The sequence below is a fragment of the Mugil cephalus genome, chromosome 11, assembly GCF_022458985.1.
Source record: "Mugil cephalus isolate CIBA_MC_2020 chromosome 11, CIBA_Mcephalus_1.1, whole genome shotgun sequence".
NCBI classification, from domain to species: Eukaryota; Metazoa; Chordata; class Actinopteri; order Mugiliformes; family Mugilidae; genus Mugil; species Mugil cephalus.
Window position 1 is genome coordinate 26,778,627 of NC_061780.1, and position 25,713 is coordinate 26,804,339.

The 25,713-nt window shown below is 40.5% G+C and overlaps 1 protein-coding gene across 16 annotated transcripts; it reads right to left on the reverse strand.

Moving 5' to 3' along the window:
* Window positions 1-1,145: 1,145 nt before the first annotated feature.
* Window positions 1,146-25,626, reverse strand: LOC125015984. Of its 16 annotated transcripts, none has more exons than XM_047598130.1 (39): window positions 25,051-25,555; window positions 24,590-24,713; window positions 24,254-24,299; window positions 23,755-24,025; window positions 23,603-23,631; window positions 22,783-23,068; window positions 22,589-22,632; window positions 22,002-22,296; window positions 21,492-21,539; window positions 20,447-20,475; window positions 19,832-20,114; window positions 19,575-19,615; window positions 19,220-19,493; window positions 18,704-18,747; window positions 17,767-18,088; window positions 17,573-17,616; window positions 16,985-17,279; window positions 16,475-16,522; window positions 15,434-15,462; window positions 14,819-15,101; window positions 14,562-14,602; window positions 14,195-14,480; window positions 13,679-13,722; window positions 9,783-10,065; window positions 9,526-9,566; window positions 9,159-9,444; window positions 8,643-8,686; window positions 7,668-8,064; window positions 7,474-7,517; window positions 6,887-7,181; window positions 6,541-6,578; window positions 6,354-6,427; window positions 5,435-5,649; window positions 5,096-5,346; window positions 4,869-5,000; window positions 4,658-4,793; window positions 4,304-4,333; window positions 2,617-2,664; window positions 1,150-2,361 (listed from the first exon to the last, which is right to left on the reverse strand). In XM_047598130.1, exons 4-39 carry the CDS (start codon window positions 24,014-24,016, stop codon window positions 2,099-2,101), a joined length of 5,604 nt encoding a protein of 1,867 aa, XP_047454086.1. In that variant the 5' UTR covers window positions 24,017-24,025; window positions 24,254-24,299; window positions 24,590-24,713; window positions 25,051-25,555; the 3' UTR covers window positions 1,150-2,098. The 16 variants fall into 16 exon arrangements, 15 of the variants coding, with proteins under 15 accessions (XP_047454097.1, XP_047454096.1, XP_047454095.1 ...); XM_047598128.1 differs by lacking the exon at window positions 9,783-10,065 and adding an exon at window positions 12,738-13,059 and having other exon boundaries at window positions 25,095-25,554; XM_047598127.1 differs by lacking the exon at window positions 9,783-10,065 and adding an exon at window positions 12,738-13,059 and having other exon boundaries at window positions 25,051-25,554.
* Between the last annotated feature and the right edge of the window lie 87 nt (window positions 25,627-25,713).

The window sequence follows — 25,713 nt, forward strand, 5'->3', positions numbered from 1 at the left end:
GTTCTGATGTTCTGAAGAAAAGGCATAGTAGGCTTCTACAGGGATGGTGGCTCAGGAATATCGGACCCTGACCCACAGACTGGACGTACAGGACCTGTAGTTTTTATCCCATACAATAATGTAAATATTAAGAAAAGAACCACAGATTTTCTGGCAGTTTATGAGCATAATAGGCAGGAAGAGGAGAGAAGAGGCAGTGACAACATTAGAATAGGCATAAAAGAGGAAAACACATCAATGGGAAGTGTGATTATTGTGACAAATGTGAATCTGTACAGCATGTTCTGTTTGAATGCAGGAAGTATGAGGCAGAAAGGGAAGTACTGAAAACAGCAGAATAAGCAATGTTCAATATAGAAAGCCATAGTATCCTTTACATCAAGAGTCTCGTGGGGTTTTCAAAGGAAACAGGAAAGTTTTGACAGGAGTCAGTTATTGTTTTTTTTTTTTTTTATCTGCAACCTACTTCCCACACTCCAGTCCAGTAGGTGGCGGTAACGCACCCTCAAGCTGGTTGCCAACTGCCAATAAAATAATAAAGTCCTTGAAGGCATCTGTTCTGGAAACGGCTGCCAAAAAGTGCTCCTGGCTGCAGAGGATGGATAATTTTTCTATATTTCTTTCCGCATAAATCCCCATGATGTAAATAATTCCTGATAAAGAAGAAGAAGAAGAAGAAGAAGACCTGCCATTGGCTGTTGGGACACTGAACATCTGTCTTTGACATTCGGCTTAACAAGGTCAACAACCACCACGCGGCTGTTCCCGTTTGGTCACAGAAACTTGGAGCAAACTGCAGCTAATGTCGAGGCTGGAGGAAGGACGAAGGCAGAAGGCAAGTATCAAACTAAATAAAATCCCATAAAATAACGTCATTAAAACCGATTAATAACAGCACATTTCTGTAAATTTAAGCATTATTGTTCGTGATACAACATTTTTTTTTACTATATTTTTAGGTGATTTAATTGTTTTAAACTGTTTTAAACGGTATTTTAAATACGAAAAATAACTGTATTTTTATGATAAAGTAATTTTCCGTTATTTTACGGTATTTTTTATGGCGCCCCTGCTGCCAGAAATTTACGATTTTTTTACGTTTTTTTTTTTTTTTTTTTTTTTTACAGTGTAGTCATTTAGGCTGGTGTGTGTCCCACATGGGCCCAGAGAGAGATTTGTGGACTTGGTGTTAGGACCCCGTCCCTTAGGGGTAAAGGGTTGTAACGTAAAAAGACCCAGGTGGCAACAGGTTCAAAGAAATGGATGGTGACTGTTTAATAAGAGAGGATTAAAAAGACAGGTTCACAAATAAGGAGGAAGAGAAATATTTGATTGAAATATGATTTTTTTTTATGATTTAACTTTAATTTCAGCAGGAAGCTCCCATTGAGATTAAGAATATCTTATTCAAGTGAGTCCTGTTCATGATAGGCAGCAGCAAATACAAAACACAGTTACACAATGACACAGAACGTAGACAAAAGACAGACAAGAAGTAAAAAGATCTAAGTACTTACAGAGACAGTAAGGACCAGCTCTTAACCATGTAATTAACGTAGGAAGACAGGAGTTCAAGTTTCGCCTTATATAAAAAAAGAGAGAAGCATGATGAACCTTGGCAGAGGTGGATTTAGGTACAGCCCTCCTGGGCAGGAGATCAGGAAGTAGTAGAGGAGGAAAGAAGGAAGCAAAGAAGAAGAAGGAAGTAGGAAGTACAAGGGAAGGAGAAAATGGGAAAGAAGTTGAGAAGTTAAGGAAGAAGCAGAGAAGGAAGAAGAGAAAGAGAAACTGAAGTAGATAAGAGGAAGTACACTTAGACTAACTTTATTGTCATTTTTTATGCACAGGGTGTATACAGAACGAAATTTCATTCACGACAATGTAATAAAATTACAATGAAATAAGATAAAAGTACAATATAAAGCGCAGCAGCGATAGGAATGTATCATAGTGCAAGAAGAAGCTGTTTTAAAAAATGTTCAAAAAATGTTCAACAGTGGAAAAATCCACTGATGTTTTTTCATATGGAAATAAAAATGACAGAGAAACATTTGATGCATCAAGTTTTAAACCTCATCACGTGTCTGATAATGTACGATCACTGGCCCTTGTTGAGGTCGGTGATGAGATATTTCTCGTGTGTCTTAAGGGTTTCATAGAAGACGTCTTTGCAGGCTACGCCAGCTTTGAGTGGACCAATGTAGAGCGCCCTCATCTTGTCCTCACAGGTCGACATAGCTGTGATTGTAGCATACGCTTCTTCTTGGATAACTCCTTTGACAAGGAGCTCGTCCAAAATGGGTTTGATGTTGCTCACTCTTCTGATCAGCTCCAGTTGATGTTCATCCACAAAGTGTTTGCCTGGAAAAAGGAGCAGAGATGATCCTTGTGGAGACTGCTGAGGTCCGCTGGTGACATGAAGTCATTCTGATCTTGATTCTTTCGTTTGGTTTTAAACGATACAGATGAAAGTGATCATGAAATAAAAACAAAGGGACGGACTTGATCGTCTGCAAATCTGCATCTTCCTCCAAAGTATCAGTTGTTCTTTACATTTTATAACATGCAGCTTCCACCGTTTCCTTCAGGACTCTGGACTTCTCCCTAGACACCTACCTTCTGTCGTCATGTTTCCACCAGCTGCTCCGGCTGAGGCACTCGAAGCTGAAACAAAGATCAGGTCATGTTAGTAAGAAATAAACAAAAACAAAGATTCATCTCTATTCACTGGTTAAAGATTCAGTATAAATGTTTGGACACGTTTCAAAGTTACAGCGATGTCATGAATATGAGACAGTATCTACGTCCCAATTAGGAGGAAGGAGGAATAAAGAAAGAAAGGAAAGTAGGGAAAGAAAGAAAACATAGAGAAAGAAGAAGAAAGTAGACAAGGAAAGGAAGTGGTAGAGAAGGAAAGAAGGACGTAGAGAAACGAAAAGCAGTGACTGTCTTGATGCAGGATGTATGCTGGGTTACTAGGTCTATTTACTTTGCTTCCCTGTGTTTAGAAGATCATGAATGTGAGTGGTGGTGATTGATGTTTGTTGGCACTGACTGTCTGCAGGTCTGTACATTTAGCAATGTCCATGAGGGCTTGAACAATCTAGTCAAAATATGGTCCAAAGTGGAGAGACTCCAAACGGGCTCCAGGATGCATCCTCTTCGTTGACACAAATCTTCAGGTTGTTTGTAGAAGGCAAGAGGTAGGTAATGGCGCGCAGAAGAAAGTTCAGCTTGCACCTGGTCAGTACCTCAAAGTGCCTCATCCTACTGCATCCAGGGGCCTTGGAGGCCAGCCCCACCCCTTTAATATGGCGGTCCACCTCAGCTGTCCTCAGGACCCTTTGCACCATGAGCTCCCTTCTTCTTCTAGCATCAGCCTTGTTCCAACTCTTGGCACTGTAGTTTCCAAGGCCTTGGCGCCCCTGACATATCGTGCCAATGATTTCTTGGTGCCTCCAGCAAGCTTCTCCTTGCCAACTCTTTGGGGATGAAGGAACCCTCCATTAGTTTCCAAAGCCAGGGTTCTTGCTTCTTCGTCCAGAGACTGCGGAGCAGCATCGACAATCTCTTCAGCAGTGCAGTTCTTGTAGATCTAAGTAAGTGCCTGATGGATCAGAAGCTGAACCGGCACATGCCTGTCTCACAACTACCCTCACTTCCTCAAACGTGAAGTCTGCAACGTTGAAAGGGATGCTTGGATTGAGTGTTGGAAGTGGGAAGAGGCATTCTCCCAAAGGAAGGTCTCTACTGGGGTCCCCTTGAGCTGACTTTATGCTATGCTCCACTTCCTCCTCAGAAACCGGAAAGGATTGTTAAGCACGTTTACCAGGGAACATAGTCGACTCTGTTTTGCTTGGTGTATGGAGAAAAGCCTCCATGATCCAGTATATATGAAAGACTCTAGGATGCACTCACAGTAGGTAATCATTACGTGCCCAAGTACGTTTGCCTCCTAAAGTCTGGATTCTGTCACTAGTGTGAGTGCAACTCTAACATGTTTCAGTATGGTACGCTTCCCTGGCCCCGTACGATTGGAGGAGGTGTGCTTCACGGTACACTTGGTCACAAACACTACGCCACGTTAATTATGTGACACATGAAACATAACCATGTAAGTAGATTTCACACTGAGTAAGTAAATAGTGAGTGGATTGACAGTAGATGATCATTATTTCATTACTTTTTGTGACATTTTTATTTTGGTGGTGTGCCATGAACTTTTTCTAATATGAAATATGTGCCATGGCTCAAGAATGATTGGGAAACACTGCATGTCCAGACAACATGTGACATGTCTCACCTTGTGGAGGATAAGGGCTTTGGTAATCACCTGAAAAACAAGGAGAGAAGGTAGAGAAGAGAAGATGAACAAGGAGCTGGTCTGAAAGGATCTGAGAGGTTCTCTGGAGTAGAAATTATGAGATAATATCCAGAGTCAGTGTTTTCTGCAGTAGGTGGTGGTCAGCACAGATCCAGTTTAAAGATGGTGCACTTTGGTGGTTGTAGAGAGAGATGAAGGGATTGTTGGTGGAGAGCCTCAGTTTATTTTTTGTTACCACAAACCACCATCTATCACTAGAAACACACTGACATATGATTCTTTAGGTTCTCAGGCAGAGTACACATGTTCTTTCCTGTTTCATTTCAAACTAACCTTCTTGTACAAAACACGTCCAAACTGACTGGAGCTCATTTTTCTGAGTGAGGTTGAGCTGGAAGTCTCTGTTTGGATTCTTAATGTGCACCTCAAAGAAGTTTGGGTCAGTGTCATATCTGAGCTTTAACCCCTCCTGAAAAAAACAACAACAATCTAATGATCTGTGATGGAGACATTTCAAACCAGAGAAGAGTCGTTCAAACCGTACAGGAGGAGTGATTCTTGCACCGTCCACATCTGCTGTCAGGAGGAAAAAACTTTTCATTTTTAGAGATTTCTCTGGTTTTGGCTTTCGGATTTTTTTGCAACCCCCCTCTGATAATTCCTCCTGGGTGATTGTCTGTAGAGAATAACACAAAATAAAAAGATGGTCAAATGCTACAGGAAGCAGCAGTAACACCTCATGTTTTATAACAAGACCAATAAGATGATAACCTGTTTCAGACCGCCGTCCTGTGGGATCAGATAAACATGCAGAGTGAGGAAAGCTGTGTTGGTCTGATATATCAACACGTTACAGTTGATTTTCACGGGTAAGCCAGCTCTCATCAGGACCGCCCTCGGGGAGAAAATCGGTTCCTTTAACTTGACGTGTGATGCTGTGACCTCGGACACTTCTTCCACTTCATCTCCACAGTCATTTACGTGAAGCACTGCAAACTGGTTCAGTATATCTGGGATGTCGTCTGCACAAAATGCACAAAGACACAGTGAGAAAGTCTTCATCACAAATGTACTAAACACGTTTGACTTCCTTCCTTCATGTTCTCTTACCGATGCAAATCCAGTGTGGCAGGTAGACTTCTTTTAACTTCCCAGTCATGACTGTGACGTCCATTAAGGAACCTGCAGGCATGTAATGCATATGCTCCATCCACTCCATGTGTCCCTCCCAAGAACAGAAGTGGTACTTAAGGCTGGCCTTCTCCTCACAGACCCAGCGCAGACCAGACACAGCACATTCAAAGTGTCCTGCTTCAGACTGTAGACTGAGGTTTGAGACACGTTACACTGTATGGACTCATGAAGGGACATGGCAGGCTCACATTTTATTCAGGGCTGCAGCAAATAATTGTTGTTTCAGTTAATGAACCAATCAACTATTTTCTGAGTAGTCGATTGAATCTGAGGTAAAACACTAAATTAGCCACAACCTTCACGCTGTGATGTTAACCACTGCTAAATGTCACTAACATCCACTTAGAGAACAACGTTAATTAAATTCTACCTGGTTTACTTTTAAAGGTCTATATGTGCAGAAACAAGCTGCTGGTATCATGCTATACATTAGCATTAGCTCTGTAGGGTCTGTTGAGTTCTTTTCTACTGAACAATGATGATTCCCAGGCTCTGACCACCAACCAACAATCAGATTAAACTCTCTGGAATAGTCCAGATACTGACGCTAGAGCCGATGGATCTTCTCTTTTGAGATGATTGTACTTTTTTACTAAATGTGTTTTGTCTCTGTTTAATGACTTCTCTCGCAGTCTAGAGGTTTATTGTTCTTTTCAATATTTCCTGCAGAGTGAGCCTCAATAAAGGGACCTGACATAGACACTATGACACACCAAGATAATTCCACACAAATCAACATCAGTATTGTAGTAGTTATATCTGATAAATAAAATATGGCGTTACTGTGATATCAGATAAAAAGATCTCAGTCTAACTCACAGTGTAACATTTTTACCTGTAAGTCGGAGCCTTGGCTTCATCAGTTCTGTTCACCACAGGTTCAACTTTAGTCCAGTTCCTGGAGTCCTGCTGCAGAGGAAATTGTGCACGTGAGGGCAGATTTTAACTTGGTAACATCACATTAAAGAAGAAATTAATAGAACAATAATAACATGAACACATGGATGAATGTAAGGGATTACCTTAACACTTCCTTCAGGATCCAAACTTGATGAAGGTTCTTGTTGAGACACAGAAATAAAATAAAATCATGTCATGTTAACCAACCACAGGGTAACTGGACATGTCTTTCTGTCTGATCACCATGTTCTACGACGTAGCACTGGTCTAACAGCAACAGGTTAAGCAGAACAAGATGTTGAGTGAAGTCTAAGATGGAGCTGAAAACTGCCGACACTTCACCAAAATGTTTGCACAAGTGATTTTGGATGTCAAAGTATTTTGTGTTGATGTAAATAACTCAGTGACAGTATGAGATCGAAAGACTAGATTTAATGCAGGTTCATGTACAGCAGTTGTGTGTCTTACCTTTGAGTTCTGAGCTGGTCTTTAAAAACCTCTGCACCAGGTCAGTCCTGTTCATCTTCTCTAAAATCTCCCTGGTCACCTCCAAAGACTGTAGGCCAAGCTCCTTCATCATCATGTCTAGTATATCTGAACTTAATGAGGTGAAACTCATACCACTGTCTGTCAATGGGTTGTATGAGGGATTCCTCTGGGTGACTATCCTCTGCAGGTGGACCATGAACCTATTAAGCTCCCAATAGGGCAGATGTTCCAGAGTTTCCACAAGCAGCTGTTTGACAGCTGCCATTGTTGCCACCTGGAACAGTCAGAACATTCAGGATGTTTAATCTGTTGGGATGATCATGAACGTGTCTGCAACTTCTCACAAGGTCCTGACCCATTTGTAAATTCATGAATAAAACTACGAACCAAACAATGGTTCCTTTTCCTTTACTATGGATCCAAGTGCCAACAGTGGTTGGAACCTCATTATATTAAAGATGTTTTTCTTTAATTTCTATGCTGAAGCTTTTTCACTGAGTTTCCAAACACTGAAGCATCTTTTGAATGAAAGCCGTCTTGAATCAGACAGAAGTCACGTTCCTCACCTTCTGGATCAGTGCAGATTGGTGTTCGTCCACAGAAAGTTTCTCTGAGGAGACAAATGACAAATGATTTAACAACCATCAACTCTTTGAATCAGACAATGTGGCTTTGTAAAAAAGTACTAAATTATAATTACACCTCCTCTATCACAGCTAATGAGACAGATTATAACATGTTTTTGTCTTAGTTGTCTTACTTGTGGGTCCTGAGCTGCTGTCTGACAGCCTCTTCCTCAGATCAGTCATCTTCATCTTCTGTAAAACCTTCATGGTCACCTCCACAGACTGATGACCAACACTCTGAACCAAAGTAAACACTGTGTCCTGTGGGTCTTTCCCCTCCAGTGTTAATGGCCAATCTAAGTCATATCTGGGACGATAAATTCCACTCATGTGACGATGAATTCCACTCATGTAATGACCAATGTCTCGTACTTTCGAGTTCAAGTCCTTCATCACTGTTAATGGCCAAACTGTGTCAGATCTGAGAGGATGAATTCCACTCATGTGATGATGAAAGCATCTGAGCTGGATGTCAGTCAGATCAGCCAGTGTTTCCAGGAGCAGCTCTATAACAGACACCATCAACTCCACCTGGTAAATTCAGAGGAAATGTTCATGGGTCAAAGGTGAAGTCACTTTGATATAACCATCACCTTCTAACAGCGCTTTCAAAGTGTGGGCGCGCTCTACTTTTTACGCAAAAGGTTTGAAGAGTTGTGCAATGGAAAAAAAGGCTAATTACAGATACTAAAACAGAATAAAGTTCACTTGCTCACCTGCCTTGACAAATACATTTGCTTTGTTGTTTTGTGTTGCTTTAATGCAAATGACTAAAACAGTAGTTCATTATTTTCTGTACATTTGGTTGTTGATGCAAGTGATGACACAACTGCACTTTTATTTTCTTTTGAACTTTGTTATTTCGTGATACTAGTACTAATACTTTTGTAATGTTGGATACAATAGTAGATTTTGGTACTGACATCTGTGTGAGGTGTTTCTGGCTTTGGTAATTTGTAATTTGTCAGGATTTTTGTTGGGGTGACTTCAGCAGGTAATCAATTACATTTAAATGAAAAAAGAAAGAAAGCAGAATTCCTGCGCTGTAAGTCAGTAACTACCTGAACCTGAATGATGTGTTTGGTGCAGCCTGATGTGACATTACTCACTTTCTGGATCAGTGCAGGCCAACGTTCATCCACACTGTGTTTCACTGAGGAGAAAACAAACATGAAAGGACTCATTCAAAAGACCAGTGTGTTGGATTTAGACACATCCAGCAGTGACATGTAGATTTGCACCTTGACCCTTTCCATGCACGTAGGACAAGCTGTGGTGGACACTGAAAAGCCTAAAGGTCTGTAGAACATGGTGGTTGAACATGGTGGACTGCATGGAAGAGAAGCTATGAAGAGATGAACGGCTGGTTCTGAACTAAAGAGAACACAGCTGCTCTTCAGGAGATGATGGGGTCGGGAGGTATAGAATTACTTTTAAGGTATATTGATGTGTTTTCAAACGAGATGAGACTAAAACATGAGCAGTTATGGCTCATAAGGACAAAGACCTAGACTGTGGGTTGAAAGACTTTGAGACTTTTTCCTGACGTCTCTTCAGTTGCTTTTTAACACATTTATTTGTTAGGTTGTCTCAGATTATTGTTGCATCAATCTTCTCTTTCATACCTTTGGGTCCAGAGCTGGTCTCTGACAGTCTCTGCACCAGATCAGTCCTGTTCATGTCCATGAGGACCTCCATGATCACCTCCAAAGACTGTTGGCCACATGTTGTCATCATCTGATCCACTACAGCTGCTGAGTCTCCAGTCACTGATTCTCTGGGTGGGATTTGTGGAAGGTTTTTCTGGAAGCAGGTGTACTGTAGCAGCCACTGAACTTTACTGAGCTCCTGTTTACTCAAATCCTTCAGTGTTTCCAGAAGCAGTTCTCTGATGGCTGCCAGTGTTGCCACCTGGAAAATTCATAGTAAATGTTCATAGAAATATATGAATCTGCCTTTTATTGATTAAAAGACTAAAGACACATCACTCACTTTGTGGATCTGAGCAGACAGATGTTCATCCAGGGGTTTCTCTGATAATAAAAAGAAAAGAAAGGCTTTAATGTGATTGAAAGCACAGAAATGAATCCTGTTAGTCACTAAAAATTACATTTAACATAATCTTCGCATTTCCTCCCTCTCCAACAACACTGAATAACAAATTAAATGTCTTCTCAATACATGAATATTACTATTGCATATAGTATATTTCTTGGTATTATATAATCTTTTTGTCTTAGTTGTCTTACTTGTGGGTCCTGAGCTGCTGTCTGACAGCCTCTTCATCAGATGAGTCATCTTCATCTTCTGTAAAACCTTCATGGTCACCTCCACAGACCGTTGACCAAACCTCTGAACCAAAGTAAACACTGTGTCCTGTAGGTCTGTATAACGCTGCATCAATGAGGACATGTAGTCATATCTGAGAGAATGAATTCCACTCAGGTGATGATGAAAGCGTCTGAGCTGGATGTCAGTCAGATCAGCCAGTGTTTCCAGGAGCAGCTCTATAACAGACACCATCAACTCCACCTGGTAAATTCAAAGGACATGTTCATGGGTCAAAGGTGAAGTCACTTTCTGTTCAAACAGGTTCATCATTTGTTGAATTGGTAGATTTTCAGTGGCAGTAGGAGACCTCCCTCTGGAGCCTCAGATATTTTAGGTTTTATTCAGACTTTTATTTTAACATTTGAAGCTGAAACATTAAACAGAAAGAATTGAGTGTGGCCCCTCCTGTTTCCATGGTTCAGGTTGTTCTTTGGAGAACATGGGAGGAAAATTAGAACCTGTATTTGTTCTAGATGTGTTTACCATGAATTGAAGTTGTACTGAGTGAAGTGGATCAATGTGACTCTACTCACTCTGTGGCTCAGTGCAATCTGCTGTTGCTCTGAAAAGTAGAAAGAAAGACTTAAGAGGAATTATTTAACATCAGGGTTCATTAAGGTTTATAACAGAAGAAATTTAATCTCAACCAGACACTAAAACCTGTTCAGCAGTGACGTCATTACAATCTGCAGATGTAGGAAGCATCAGATATTACCAAGTATTTCCATATATGTAAAAAGTATGACTGATCTAAAGTTTAATTAGAAATTGATGGAACTAGAACAAAAGAAAGTTTTGTAGCAGCTGTCTCCAACGGCAACAGAGTGAAACTCCCTCCTGATGAGGAAAGGCGTCTGATCGGTGACACTTTGGTGACGCTTTCAGGAAGGCTGGCTCTGTCATTGGCTGCACACAGGAAGGTTTGAGGTGGTGGTGGAGAGGAGGACACTAAACTAACTGTTATCAGTCATGGATCATCCTGACCTCCCTCTCCACCAGATGATAGACAGACAACGGAGCTCGTTCTCCAAGAGACTCAGACAAAGAACGCTACAGGACATCTTTCCTGCTTCAATCCATTACGCCTGTTTAATTCCTCATTCGTTATGTGACAGATAATGACATTATTTCTTCTCCCTCCTTTTTATTCACTTTTTTCAACTCATTTATTCCATACTCTTGTAAATAATGTGTAAATAGTAGATTTTTGTGTTCCTGTTATATGGTATGTATGGTGCTGAGTGACTGTACATTGCTGCTGCAACTGTTAAATTTCCCAGTTTGGGATGAATGAAGCGTCCGTCCGTCCGTACAATTAGAGAAGAAAAGACAGGGGAAAAGGAGGAAAGAGACAGACGAGAAAGAAGAAAATATAACAAAGAACTACAGATGGAAAGAAAGAAGAAAAGGAGAAGGTAGAAAAAGGACAGGAGGAAGTAGAAAAAAGAATGAACTATAGAGACAGAAGTACAGAAGTAGAGAAGGAAAGAGGAAAGTACGAATACAACTTAGAAGATTCGAGGGAATCAGCAGCTTCCACCGTTTCCTTCAGGACTCTGGACTCTTCCTGGACACCTACCTCCTGTCGTCGTGTTTCCACCAGCTGCTCCAGCTGAGGCACTCGAAGCTGAAACAAAGATCAGGTCATGTTAGTAATTGGTAACACTGGTTCATGGAAGAAATACAAACACAAAGGATTCATCTCTATTCAATGGTCAAAGATTCAGCGTAGTTAAAGTGATGCTATGAATATGAGACGGTATCTATGTCACAAGAAGAAGGAGGAAGTAGAGACAGAATAATCTAGTTGAGCAGGAAAGAAGGAAGTAACTGGACATGTCTTTCTGTCTGATCACCATGTTCTACGACGTAGCGCTGGTCAAAACAGCAACAGGTTAATTTAGAACAAGATGTTGAGTGAAGTCTAAGATGGAGCTGAAAACTGGCGACACTTCACCAAAATGTTTGCACAAGTGATTTTGGATGTCAAAGTATTTTGTGTTGATGTAAATAACTCAGTGACAATATGGAAATCAAAGAGAGAAAGACTAGATTTAATGCAGATTCATGTACAGCAGTTGTGTGTCTTACCTTTAAATTCTGAGCGGGACTTTAAAAACCTCTGCACCAGGTCAGTCCTGTTCATCTTCTCTAAAATCTCCCTGGTCACCTCCAAAGACTGTAGGCCAAGCTCCTCCATCATCATGTCCAGTATATCTGAACTTAATGATGTGTAATTCATCCCAATGTCTGTCCTTGGGACGTATGAGGGATTCCTCTGGTAGACTATACTCTGCAGGTGGACCATGAACCTATTAAGCTCCCAATAGGGCAGATGTTCCAGAGTTTCCACAAGCAGCTGTTTGACAGCTGCCATTGTTGCCACCTGGAACAGTCAGAACATTCAGGATGTTTAATCTGTTGGGATGATCATGAACGTGTCTGCAACTTCTCACAAGGTCCTGACCCATTTGTAAATTCATGAATAAAACTACAAACCAAACAATGGTTCCTTTTCCTTTACTATGGATCCAAGTGCCAACAGTGGTTGGAACCTCATTGTATTAAAGATGTTTTTCTTTAAATTTCTATGCTGAAGCTTTTTCACTGAGTTTCCAAACACTGAAGCATCTTTTGAATGAAAGCTGATTTGAATCAGACAGAAGTCACGTTCCTCACTTCTGGATCAGTGCAGATTGGAGTTCGTCCACAGAAAGTTTCTCTGAGGAGACAAATGACAAATGATTTAACAACCATCAACTCTTTGAATCAGACAATGTGGCCTTTGTAAAAATGTACTAAATTATAATTACACCTCCTCTATCACAGCTAATGAGACAGATTATAACATGTTTTTGTCTTAGTTGTCTTACTTGTGGGTCCTGAGCTGCTGTCTGACAGCCTCTTCCTCAGATCAGTCATCTCCATCTTCTGTAAAACCTCCATGGTCACCTCCACAGACTGATGACCAAACCTCTGAACCAAAGTAAACACTGTGTCCTGTAGGTCTGTATGATGCTGCATCAATGAGAACATAAAGGAAAATCTGTCGTCCATCACTGTTAATGGCCAATCTAAGTCAGATCTGAGAGGATGAATTCCACTCATGTGACGATGAAAGTCTCTGAGCTGGATGTCAGTCAGATCAGCCAGTGTTTCCAGGAGCAGCTCTATAACAGACACCATCAACTCCACCTGGTAAATTCAGAGGAAATGTTCATGAGTCAAAGGTGAAGTCCCTTTTTATATAACCATCACCTTCTAACAGCGCTTCTCAAAGTGTGGGCGCGCTCTACTTTTTACCCAAAAGGTTTGAAGAGTTGTGCAGTGGAAAAAAGGCTCATTACAGATACTAAAACAGAAAAAAGTTCACTTGCTCACCTGCCTTGACAAATACATTTGCTTTGTTGTTTTGTGTTGCTTTAATGCAAATGACTGAAACAGCAGTTCATTATTTTCTGTACGTTTGTTTTTTGATGTAAGTGATGACATAACTGCACTTTTATTTTATTTTCAACTTTGTTCTTTGGTGATACTAGTACTAATACTTTTGTAATGTTGGATACAATAGTTTTATGTCACGTTTGTATGTTCAGATTTTGTTACTGACATCTGTGTGAGGTGTTTTCTGGCTTTGGTATGGGTGAGATTTTAAAGTAATTGATTTTTGTCAAGATTTTTGTTGGGGTGACTGCAGCAGGTGATCAATGGCTTTCAAATAAAAGGAAAGAAAGCAGAATTTCCTGCGCTGTAAGTCAGTAACTACCTGAACCTGAATGATGTGTTTGGTGCAGCCTGATGTGACATTACTCACTTTCTGGATCAGTGCAGGCCAATGTTCATCCACACTGTGTTTCACTGAGGAGAAAACAAACATGAAAGGACTCATTCAAAAGACCAGTGTGTTGGATTTAGACACATCCAGCAGTGACATGTAGATTTGCACCTTGACCCTTTCCATGCACGTAGGACAAGCTGTGGTGGACACTGAAAAGCCTAAAGGTCTGTAGAACATGGTGGTTGAACATGGTGGACTGCATGGAAGAGAAGCTATGAAGAGATGAACGGCTGGTTCTGAACTAAAGAGAACACAGCTGCTCTTCAGGAGATGATGGGGTCGGGAGGTATAGAATTACTTTTAAGGTATATTGATGTGTTTTCAAACGAGATGAGACTAAAACATGAGCAGTTATGGCTCATAAGGACAAAGACCTAGACTGTGGGTTGAAAGACTTTGAGACTTTTTCCTGACGTCTCTTCAGTTGCTTTTTAACACATTTATTTGTTAGGTTGTCTCAGATTATTGTTGCATCAATCTTCTCTTTCATACCTTTGGGTCCAGAGCTGGTCTCTGACAGTCTCTGCACCAGATCAGTCCTGTTCATGTCCATGAGGACCTCCATGATCACCTCCAAAGACTGTTGGCCACATGTTGTCATCATCTGATCCACTACAGCTGCTGAGTCTCCAGTCACTGATTCTCTGGGTGGGATTTGTGGAAGGTTTTTCTGGAAGCAGGTGTACTGTAGCAGCCACTGAACTTTACTGAGCTCCTGTTTACTCAAATCCTTCAGTGTTTCCAGAAGCAGTTCTCTGATGGCTGCCAGTGTTGCCACCTGGAAAATTCATAGTAAATGTTCATAGAAATGTATGAATCTGCCTCTTATTGATTAAAAGACTAAAGACACATCACTCACTTTGTGGATCTGAACAGACAGATGTTCATCCAGGGGTTTCTCTGATAATAAAAAGAAAAGAAAGGCTTTAATGTGATTGAAAGCACAGCAATGAATCCTGTTAGTCACTAAAAATTACATTTAACATAATCTTTGCATTTCCTCCCTCTCCAACAACACTGAATAACAAATTAAATGTCTTCTCAATACATGAATATTACTATTGCATATAGTATATTTCTTGGTATTATATAATGTTTTTGTCTTAGTTGTCTTACTTGTGCGTCCTGAGCTGCTGTCTGACAGCCTCTTCATCAGATCAGTCATCTTCATCTTCTGTAAAACCTTCATGGTCACCTCCACAGACCGTTGACCAAACCTCTGAACCAAAGTAAACACTGTGTCCTGTAGGTCTGTATAATGCTGGATCAATGAGGACATGTAGTCATATCTGAGAGAATGAATTTCATCCAGGTGATGATGAAAGCGTCTGAGCTGGATGTCAGTCAGATCAGCCAGTGTTTCCAGGAGCAGCTCTATAACAGACACCATCAACTCCACCTGGTAAATTCAAAGGACATGTTCATGGGTCAAAGGTGAAGTCACTTTCTGTTCAAACAGGTTCATCATTTATTGAATTGGTAGATTTTCAGTGGCAGTAGGAGACCTCCCTCTGGGGCCTCAGATATTTTAGGTTTTATTCAGACTTTTATTTTAACATTTGAAGCTGAAACATTAAACAGAAAGAAGTGAGCGTGGCTCCTCATGGATCCATGGTTCAGGTTGTTCTTTGGAGAACATGGGAGGAAAATTAGAACCTGTATTTGTTCTAGATGTGTTTACCATGAATTGAAGTTGTACTGAGTGAAGTGGATCAATGTGACACTACTCACTCTGTGGCTCAGTGGAATCTGCTGTTGCTCTGAAAAGTAGAAAGAAAGACTTAAGAGGAATTATTTAACATCAGGGTTCATTAAGGTTTATAACAGAAGAAATTGAATCTCAACCAGACACTAAAACCTGTTCAGCAGTGACGTCATTACAATCTGCAGATGTAGGAAGCATCAGATATTACCAAGTATTTCCATATATGTAAAAAGTATGACTGATCTGAAGTTTAAGTAGAAATTGATGGAACTAGAACAAAAGAAAGTTTTGTAGCAGCTGTCTCCAACGGCAACAGAGTGAAACTCCCTCCTGATGAGGAAAGGCGTCTGATCGGTGACACTTTGGTGACGCTTTCAGGAAGGCTGGCTCTGTCATTGGCTGCACACAGGAAAGTTTGAGGTGGTGGTGGAGAGGAGGACACTAAACTAACTGTTATCAGTCATGGATCATCCTGACCTCCCTCTCCACCAGATGATAGACAGACAACGGAGCTCGTTCTCCAAGAGACTCAGACAAAGAACGCTACAGGACATCTTTCCTGCTTCAATCCATACGCCTGTTTAATTCCTCATCCGTATGAGACAGATAATGACATTATTTCTTCTCCCTCCTTTTTATTCACTTTTTTCAACTCATTTATTCCATACTCTTGTAAATAATGTGTAAATAGTAGATTTTTGTGTTCCTGTTATATGGTATGTATGGTGCTGAGTGACTGTACATTGCTGCTGCAACTGTTAAATTTCCCAGTTTGGGATGAATGAAGCGTCCGTCCGTGCAAGTAGAGAAGAAAAGACAGGGGAAAAGGAGGAAAGAAGACAGACGAGAAAGAAGAAAATATAACAAAGAACTACAGATGGAAAGAAAGAAGAAAAGGAGAAGGTAGAAAAAGGACAGGAGGAAGTAGAAAAAAGAATGAAGTATAGAGACAGAAGTACAGAAGTAGAGAAGGAAAGAGGAAAGTACGAATACAACTTAGAAGATTCGAGGGAATCAGCAGCTTCCACCGTTTCCTTCAGGACTCTGGACTCTTCCTGGACACCTACCTCCTGTCGTCAGGTTTCCACCAGCTGCTCCAGCTGAGGCACTCGAAGCTGAAACAAAGATCAGGTCATGTTAGTAATTGGTAACACTGGTTCATGGAAGAAATACAAACACAAAGGATTCATCTCTATTCAATGGTCAAAGATTCAGCGTAGTTAAAGTGATGCTATGAATATGAGACGGTATCTATGTCACAAGAAGAAGGATGAAGTAGAGACAGAATAATCTAGTTGAGCAGGACAGAAGGAAGTAACTGGACATGTCTTTCTGTCTGATCACCATGTTCTACGACGTAGCGCTGGTCTAACAGCAACAGGTTAAGTAGAACAAGATGTTGAGTGAAGTCTAAGATGGAGCTGAAAACTGGCGACACTTCACCAAAATGTTTGCACAAGTGATTTTGGATGTCAAAGTATTTTGTGTTGATGTAAATAACTCAGTGACAATATGGAAATCAAAGAGAGAAAGACTAGATTTAATGCAGATTCATGTACAGCAGTTGTGTGTCTTACCTTTAAATTCTGAGCGGGACTTTAAAAACCTCTGCACCAGGTCAGTCCTGTTCATCTTCTCTAAAATCTCCCTGGTCACCTCCATAGACTGTAGGCCAAGCTCCTTCATCATCATATCCAGTATATCTGAACTTAATGATGTGTAATTCATCCCAATGTCTGTCCTTGGGACGTATGAGGGATTCCTCTGGTAGACTATACTCTGCAGGTGGACCATGAACCTATTAAGCTCCCAATAGGGCAGATGTTCCAGAGTTTCCACAAGCAGCTGTTTGACAGCTGCCATTGTTGCCACCTGGAACAGTCAGAACATTCAGGATGTTTAATCTGTTGGGATGATCATGAACGTGTCTGCAATTTCTCACAAGGTCCTGACCCATTTGTAAATTCATGAATAAAACTACAAACCAAACAATGGTTCCTTTTCCTTTACTATGGATCCAAGTGCCAACAGTGGTTGGAACCTCATTGTATTAAAGATGTTTTTCTTTAAATTTCTATGCTGAAGCTTTTTCACTGAGTTTCCAAACACTGAAGCATCTTTTGAATGAAAGCTGATTTGAATCAGACAGAAGTCACGTTCCTCACCTTCTGGATCAGTGCAGATTGGAGTTCGTCCACAGAAAGTTTCTCTGAGGAGACAAATGACAAATGATTTAACAACCATCAACTCTTTGAATCAGACAATGTGGCTTTGTAAAAATGTACTAAATTATAATTACACCTCCTCTATCACAGCTAATGAGACAGATTATTACATGTTTTTGTCTTAGTTGTCTTACTTGTGGGTCCTGAGCTGCTGTCTGACAGCCTCTTCATCAGATCAGTCATCTCCATCTTCTGTAAAACCTCCATGGTCACCTCCACAGACTGATGACCACACCTCTGAACCAAAGTAAACACTGTGTCCTGTAGGTCTGTATGATGCTGCATCAATGAGAACATAAAGGAAAATCTGTCGTCCATCACTGTTAATGGCCAATCTAAGTCAGATCTGAGAGGATGAATTCCACTCATGTGATGATGAAAGCGTCTGAGCTGGATGTCAGTCAGATCAGCCAGTGTTTCCAGGAGCAGCTCTATAACAGACACCATCAACTCCACCTGGTAAATTCAAAGGACATGTTCATGAGTCAAAGGTGAAGTCACTTTGATATAACATCACCTTCTAACAGCGCTTTCAAAGTGTGGGCGCGCTCTACTTTTTACCCAAAAGGTTTGAAGAGTTGTGCAGTGGAAAAAAGGCTCATTACAGATACTAAAACAGAAAAAAGTTCACTTGCTCACCTGCCTTGACAAATACATGTGCTTTGTTGTTTTGTGTTGCTTTAATGCAAATGACTGAAACAGCAGTTCATTATTTTCTGTACGTTTGTTTTTTGATGTAAGTGATGACATAACTGCACTTTTATTTTATTTTCAACTTTGTTCTTTGGTGATACTAGTACTAATACTTTTGTAATGTTGGATACAATAGTTTTATGTCACGTTTGTATGTTCAGATTTTGTTACTGACATCTGTGTGAGGTGTTTCTGGCTTTGGTATGGGTGAGATTTTAAAGTAATTGATTTTTGTCAAGATTTTTGTTGGGGTGACTGCAGCAGGTGATCAATGGCTTTCAAATAAAAAGGAAAGAAAGCAGAATTCCTGCGCTGTAAGTCAGTAACTACCTGAACCTGAATGATGTGTTTGGTGCAGCCTGATGTGACATTACTCACTTTCTGGATCAGTGCAGGCCAATGTTCATCCACACTGTGTTTCACTGAGGAGAAAACAAACATGAAAGGACTCATTCAAAAGACCAGTGTGTTGGATTTAGACACATCCAGCAGTGACATGTAGATTTGCACCTTGACCCTTTCCATGCACGTAGGACAAGCTGTGGTGGACACTGAAAAGCCTAAAGGTCTGTAGAACATGGTGGTTGAACATGGTGGACTGCATGGAAGAGAAGCTATGAAGAGATGAACGGCTGGTTCTGAACTAAAGAGAACACAGCTGCTCTTCAGGAGATGATGGGGTCGGGAGGTATAGAATTACTTTTAAGGTATATTGATGTGTTTTCAAACGAGATGAGACTAAAACATGAGCAGTTATGGCTCATAAGGACAAAGACCTAGACTGTGGGTTGAAAGACTTTGAGACTTTTTCCTGACGTCTCTTCAGTTGCTTTTTAACACATTTATTTGTTAGGTTGTCTCAGATTATTGTTGCATCAATCTTCTCTTTCATACCTTTGGGTCCAGAGCTGGTCTCTGACAGTCTCTGCACCAGATCAGTCCTGTTCATGTCCATGAGGACCTCCATGATCACCTCCAAAGACTGTTGGCCACATGTTCTCATCATCTGATCCACTACAGCTGCTGAGTCTCCAGTCACTGATAGTTGTGGAAGGTTTTTCTGGAAGCAGGTGAACTGTAGCAGCCACTGAACTTTACTGAGCTCCTGTTCACTCAAATCCTTCAGTGTTTCCAGAAGCAGTTCTCTGATGGCTGCCAGTGTTGCCACCTGGAAAATTCATAGTAAATGTTCATAGAAATGTATGAATCTGCCTCTTATTGATTAAAAGACTAAAGACACATCACTCACTTTGTGGATCTGAGCAGACAGATGTTCATCCAGGGGTTTCTCTGATAATAAAAAGAAAAGAAAGGCTTTAATGTGATTGAAAGCACAGCAATGAATCCTGTTAGTCACTAAAAATTACATTTAACATAATCTTTGCATTTCCTCCCTCTCCAACAACACTGAATAACAAATTAAGTGTCTTCTCAATACATGAATATTACTATTGCATATAGTATATTTCTTGGTATTATATAATCTTTTTGTCTTAGTTGTCTTACTTGTGGGTCCTGAGCTGCTGTCTGACAGCCTCTTCATCAGATCAGTCATCTTCATCTTCTGTAAAACCTTCATGGTCACCTCCACAGACCGTTGACCAAACCTCTGAACCAAAGTTAACACTGTGTCCTGTAGGTCTGTATAATGCTTCATCAATTTGGACATGTAGTCATATCTGAGAGAATGAATTCCACTCAGGTGATGATGAAAGTCTATGAGCTGGATGTCAGTCAGATCAGCCAGTGTTTCCAGGAGCAGCTCTATAACAGACACCATCAACTCCACCTGGTAAATTCAAAGGACATGTTCATGGGTCAAAGGTGAAGTCACTTTCTGTTCAAACAGGTTCATCATTTGTTGAATTGGTAGATTTTCAGTGGCAGTAGGAGACCTCCCTCTGGGGCCTCAGATATTTTAGGTTTTATTCAGACTTTTATTTTAACATTTGAAGCTGAAACATTAAACAGAAAGAATTGAGTGTGGCCCTTCCTGGTTCCATGGTTCAGGTTGTTCTTTTGAGAACATGGGAGGAAAATTAGAACCTGTATTTGTTCTAGATGTGTTTACCATGAATTGAAGTTGTACTGAGTGAAGTGGATCAATGTGACACTACTCACTCTGTGGCTCAGTGGAATCTGCTGTTGCTCTGAAAAGTAGAAAGAAAGACTTAACAGGAATTATTTAACATCAGGGTTCATTAAGGTTTATAACAGAAGAGATTTAATCTCAACCAGACACTAAAACCTGTTCAGCAGTGACGTCATTACAATCTGCAGATGTAGGAAGCATCAGATATTACCAAGTATTTCCATATATGTAAAAAGTATGACTGATCTGAAGTTTAAGTAGAAATTGATGGAACTAGAACAAAAGAAAGTTTTGTAGCAGCTGTCTCCAACGGCAACAGAGTGAAACTCCCTCCTGATGAGGAAAGGCGTCTGATCGGTGACACTTTGGTGACGCTTTCAGGAAGGCTGGCTCTGTCATTGGCTGCACACAGGAAGGTTTGAGGTGGTGGTGGAGAGGAGGACACTAAACTAACTGTTATCAGTCATGGATCATCCTGACCTCCCTCTCCACCAGATGATAGACAGACAACGGAGCTCGTTCTCCAAGAGACTCAGACAAAGAACGCTACAGGACATCTTTCCTGCTTCAATCCATACGCCTGTTTAATTCCTCATTCGTATGTGACAGATAATGACATTATTTCTTCTCCCTCCTTTTTATTCACTTTTTTCAACTCATTTATTCCATACTCTTGTAAATAATGTGTAAATAGTAGATTTTTGTGTTCCTGTTATATGGTATGTATGGTGCTGAGTGACTGTACATTGCTGCTGCAACTGTTAAATTTCCCAGTTTGGGATGAATGAAGCGTCCGTCCGTCCGTACAATTAGAGAAGAAAAGACAGGGGAAAAGGAGGAAAGAAGACAGACGAGAAAGAAGAAAATATAACAAAGAACTACAGATGGAAAGAAAGAAGAAAAGGAGAAGGTAGAAAAAGGACAGGAGGAAGTAGAAAAAAGAATGAAGTATAGAGACAGAAGTACAGAAGTAGAGAAGGAAAGAGGAAAGTACGAATACAACTTAGAAGATTCAAGGGAATCAGCAGCTTCCACCGTTTCCTTCAGGACTCTGGACTCTTCCTGGACACCTACCTCCTGTCGTCAGGTTTCCACCAGCTGCTCCAGCTGAGGCACTCGAAGCTGAAACAAAGATCAGGTCATGTTAGTAATTGGTGACACTGGTTCATGGAAGAAATACAAACACAAAGGATTCATCTCTATTCAATGGTCAAAGATTCAGCGTAGTTAAAGTGATGCTATGAATATGAGACGGTATCTATGTCACAAGAAGAAGGAGGAAGTAGAGACAGAATAATCTAGTTGAGCAGGAAAGAAGGAAGTAACTGGACATGTCTTTCTGTCTGATCACCATGTTCTACGACGTAGCGCTGGTCTAACAGCAACAGGTTAAGTAGAACAAGATGTTGAGTGAAGTCTAAGATGGAGCTGAAAACTGGTGACACTTCACCAAATTGTTTGCACAAGTGATTTTGGATGTCAAAGTATTTTGTGTTGATGTAAATAACTCAGTGACAATATGGAAATCAAAGAGAGAAAGACTAGATTTAATGCAGATTCATGTACAGCAGTTGTGTGTCTTACCTTTGAGTTCTGAGCTGGTCTTTAAAAACCTCTGCACCAGGTCAGTCCTGTTCATCTTCTCTAAAATCTCCCTGGTCACCTCCAAAGACTGTAGGCCAAGCTCCTCCATCATCATGTCCAGTATATCTGAACTTAATGATGTGTAATTCATCCCAATGTCTGTCCTTGGGACGTATGAGGGATTCCTCTGGTAGACTATACTCTGCAGGTGGACCATGAACCTATTAAGCTCCCAATAGGGCAGATGTTCCAGAGTTTCCACAAGCAGCTGTTTGACAGCTGCCATTGTTGCCACCTGGAACAGTCAGAACATTCAGGATGTTTAATCTGTTGAGATGATCATGAACGTGTCTGTAACTTCTCACAAGGTCCTGACCCATTTGTAAATTCATCAATGAAACTACAAACCAAACAATGGTTCCTTTTCCTTTACTATGGATCCAAGTGCCAACAGTGGTTGGAACCTCATTGTATTAAAGATGTTTTTCTTTAATTTCTATGCTGAAGCTTTTTCACTGAGTTTCCAAACACTGAAGCATCTTTTGAATGAAAGCTGATTTGAATCAGACAGAAGTCACGTTCCTCACCTTCTGGATCAGTGCAGATTGGTGTTCGTCCACAGAATGTTTCTCTGAGGAGACAAATGACAAATGATTTAACAACCATCAACTCTTTGAATCAGACAATGTGGCTTTGTAAAAATGTACTAAATTATAATTACACCTCCTCTATCACAGCTAATGAGACAGATTATAACATGTTTTTGTCTTAGTTGTCTTACTTGTGCGTCCTGAGCTGCTGTCTGACAGCCTCTTCCTCAGATCAGTCATCTCCATCTTCTGTAAAACCTCCATGGTCACATTCACAGACCGTTGACCAAAACTCTGAACCAAAGTAAACACTGTGTCCTGCAAGTTTAAGTCCTCCATCACTGTTAATGGCCAATCTAAGTCAGATCTGAAAGGATGAATTTCATCCAGGTGATAATGAAAGTCTCTGAGCTGGATGTCAGTCAGATCAGCCAGTGTTTCCAGGAGCAGCTCTATAACAGACACCATCAACTCCACCTGGTAAATTCAAAGGACATGTTCATGGGTCAAAGGTGAAGTCACTTTCTGTTCATTAATGTTTCAGAAATAAGAAAATGTAGCAAAGTTTAATTCACTAACGACACTGTTCAAATAATCAAACACAGTAAACCTGTTTGTGTGTCCATGTCTTTAGTTCTATTATTCATTATTGTCCGTTTTAATCTTCATAAACAGGTTTATTATTCTGTAACAGTTCCATATATGGACCTCTATCTGGGAGGGGGCTGATGAAGTTTAAACTACGGCAGTGGCGATGTGGTAGGTTTTCTTTGGCAGTAGGAGACCTCCCTCTGGGGCCTCAGATATTTTAGGTTTTATTCAGACTTTTATTTTAACATTTGAAGCTGAAACATTAAACAGAAAGAAGTGAGTGTGGCTCCTCCTGGATCCATGGTTCAGGTTGTTCTTTGGAGAACATGGGAGGAAAATTAGAACCTGTATTTGTTCTAGATGTGTTTACCATGAATTGAAGTTGTACTGAGTGAAGTGGATCAATGTGACACTACTCACTCTGTGGCTCAGTGGAATCTGCTGTTGCTCTGAAAGTAGAAAGAAAGACTTAAGAGGAATTATTTAACATCAGGGTTCATTAAGGTTTATAACAGAAGAGATTTTCATATAAAGACCTTCTGTATATTATTATAGTGATTTTATTGCTTTACCTTTGGCTCTTGAGTCGATCCTTGACAACCTCTGCACCAGATCAGTCCTCTCCATCTTCAATAAAACCTTCCTGGTCTCCTCCACACAGTCTTTTCTGTTCAACTCCAACAACAGCTTCACTACATCCTCTGTGTTTGCTTCTTTCAGTCGCTCCGATGTGATGAATGATAAACCTTCTGTGTGAAGGAGCAACTTGAACTGATCAAAGTCCTCAGGACTCAGCTCATCCAGCGTTTCAACCAGGATCTCCTCAGTTGTCATTGTTTCTGTCTGGAAAATGATGAGAACGTGTCACACAGGACATGTAGGACCAGATATAAATCATGGCATCAGAAACCAGGAGATCAGTATGTGCCCCCCTAAATCTAAAACTTAATGACAGTAGTGGACTCCCATGACTGAGAACCTCTAAAGACAATGAGTAAAACACAGCTTTAATTGGAGGAGGTCTTTGACCTAAACCAAACCTTTAACCTGACATGAAATATAATGATTTACTTTATGGCAGGGTTCTTCAACGTCTCTCAGGCCAAGGACTCCCAACCTGATGGAGATTAAAGGGGACATGAAACAAACAGAACATACACCACCTGAATAAAAGTGTACGTATTTTCAACATAATGCCAAAATACAACATCTGGAACAAAATTTTCAAAGAAAATCAACTTTTCAAATGCATCTCTGATCCATTTTGGGGCGTACTCTTCTCCCTCTTTAGTTTTATGTCACTCCCTGTGACCAACCCATCTCCACAAACCTGACAGGCGTCAACAAAATAACTTTGTCATCGTCATTGCTGACGAAAACAACACAGAGCGTTTGTCTGGATTTTACCTGGGCACTAAACAGGGGGCTGTGGAGTAGTGGTGAGAGGCACAGCTTGGGATTCGAAGGGTCACAGCTGTGTCTTATCATCCCTCTCAGCCCCAGAGGCTGCAGCCTCCAACTGTACACATTACTGTGTGTGAACAAATGGAACAGAATTTACCCTTGGAAATCAATATACTTTATCCAAAAAACAAAAGGGTCTCAGGTAAGTGCAGGAATCTGACAGAGCTAGTGTCTAATATGTGTGAGCTCATGACCTGCTGGCTCAGCAGCTATAGGGGCGGGATTCACTAAAATATGTAAGATCTATACATTTATATAGTGTGAGCGAATGGGTGGATGTGTCTCTGACTGTAAAAGCACTTTGAGTACCTTTGAGTAGGTAGAAAAGCGCTGTATAAGAGCAAGACCATTTACCATCTTAGGCGGAAGTAAAAAGGAAGTAAAACTGCAAAAGTGAAACTTACGTGAAACGAAAAACACAAATGTCATTTCTTAAAACATCTTCTACCTCCAGGCGCTCGGCTGAAATCCGTCCACTTGTTTCCGTTAATTACCTCCAAGTATTCTGGTATGTATTCCTGAATGTGACCGGGATAACGGAGACTCGCTGCTCCCACGGACGCTTCACCTGCCCGTTAGGAGGCGCGTCCTCGGCCGCGGGAGCGCGCATATCTTCATGGAAGGTGGAGAACAAATATGAAATCCACCAAGTTCAGGAAGCGTATGTATTTATTTCATCTATCTTATTTATGTTATTTAATTTCATTTTTTTTTTTTATTAGAACAGCAAAGTTTTCAATAAGAGTAAAAGACCTAAGAGCCCCCGAGGGCGGATACACTTTATACTAAAGTAGTAGTAATTCACTAAGATTGTTTAACAATAGAAAACAGTAGACAACAACAAAAAACAATTTCCTGTAAGCATAAAAAACGAATAAAAAATAAATAACGAAAACTAAGTAAAATCATATTTAATAAACAATCCCTCCAAATTTCTTGAAGGATAAAAAATAAAACTGCAATTCTATCTATCTATCTATCTATCTATCTATCTATCTATCTATCTATCTATCTATCTATCTATCTATCTATCTATCTATCTATCTATCTATGAATGAATGAAATGA

Excerpts from the sequence above, each read along its gene's own strand:
- LOC125015984 (XM_047598129.1), bottom strand. The coding sequence starts at position 24,016 with ATGACAACTGAGGAGATCCTGGTTGAAACGCTGGATGAGCTGAGTCCT. Across the intron at positions 17,617-17,766 it reads CAGCAGCTCAGGACCCACAA|AGAAACTTTCTGTGGACGAA; the intron begins GTAAGACAACTA and ends TTGTCTCCTCAG. Across the intron at positions 15,102-15,433 it reads AGATTCCACTGAGCCACAGA|GTGGAGTTGATGGTGTCTGT; the intron begins GTGAGTAGTGTC and ends TGAATTTACCAG.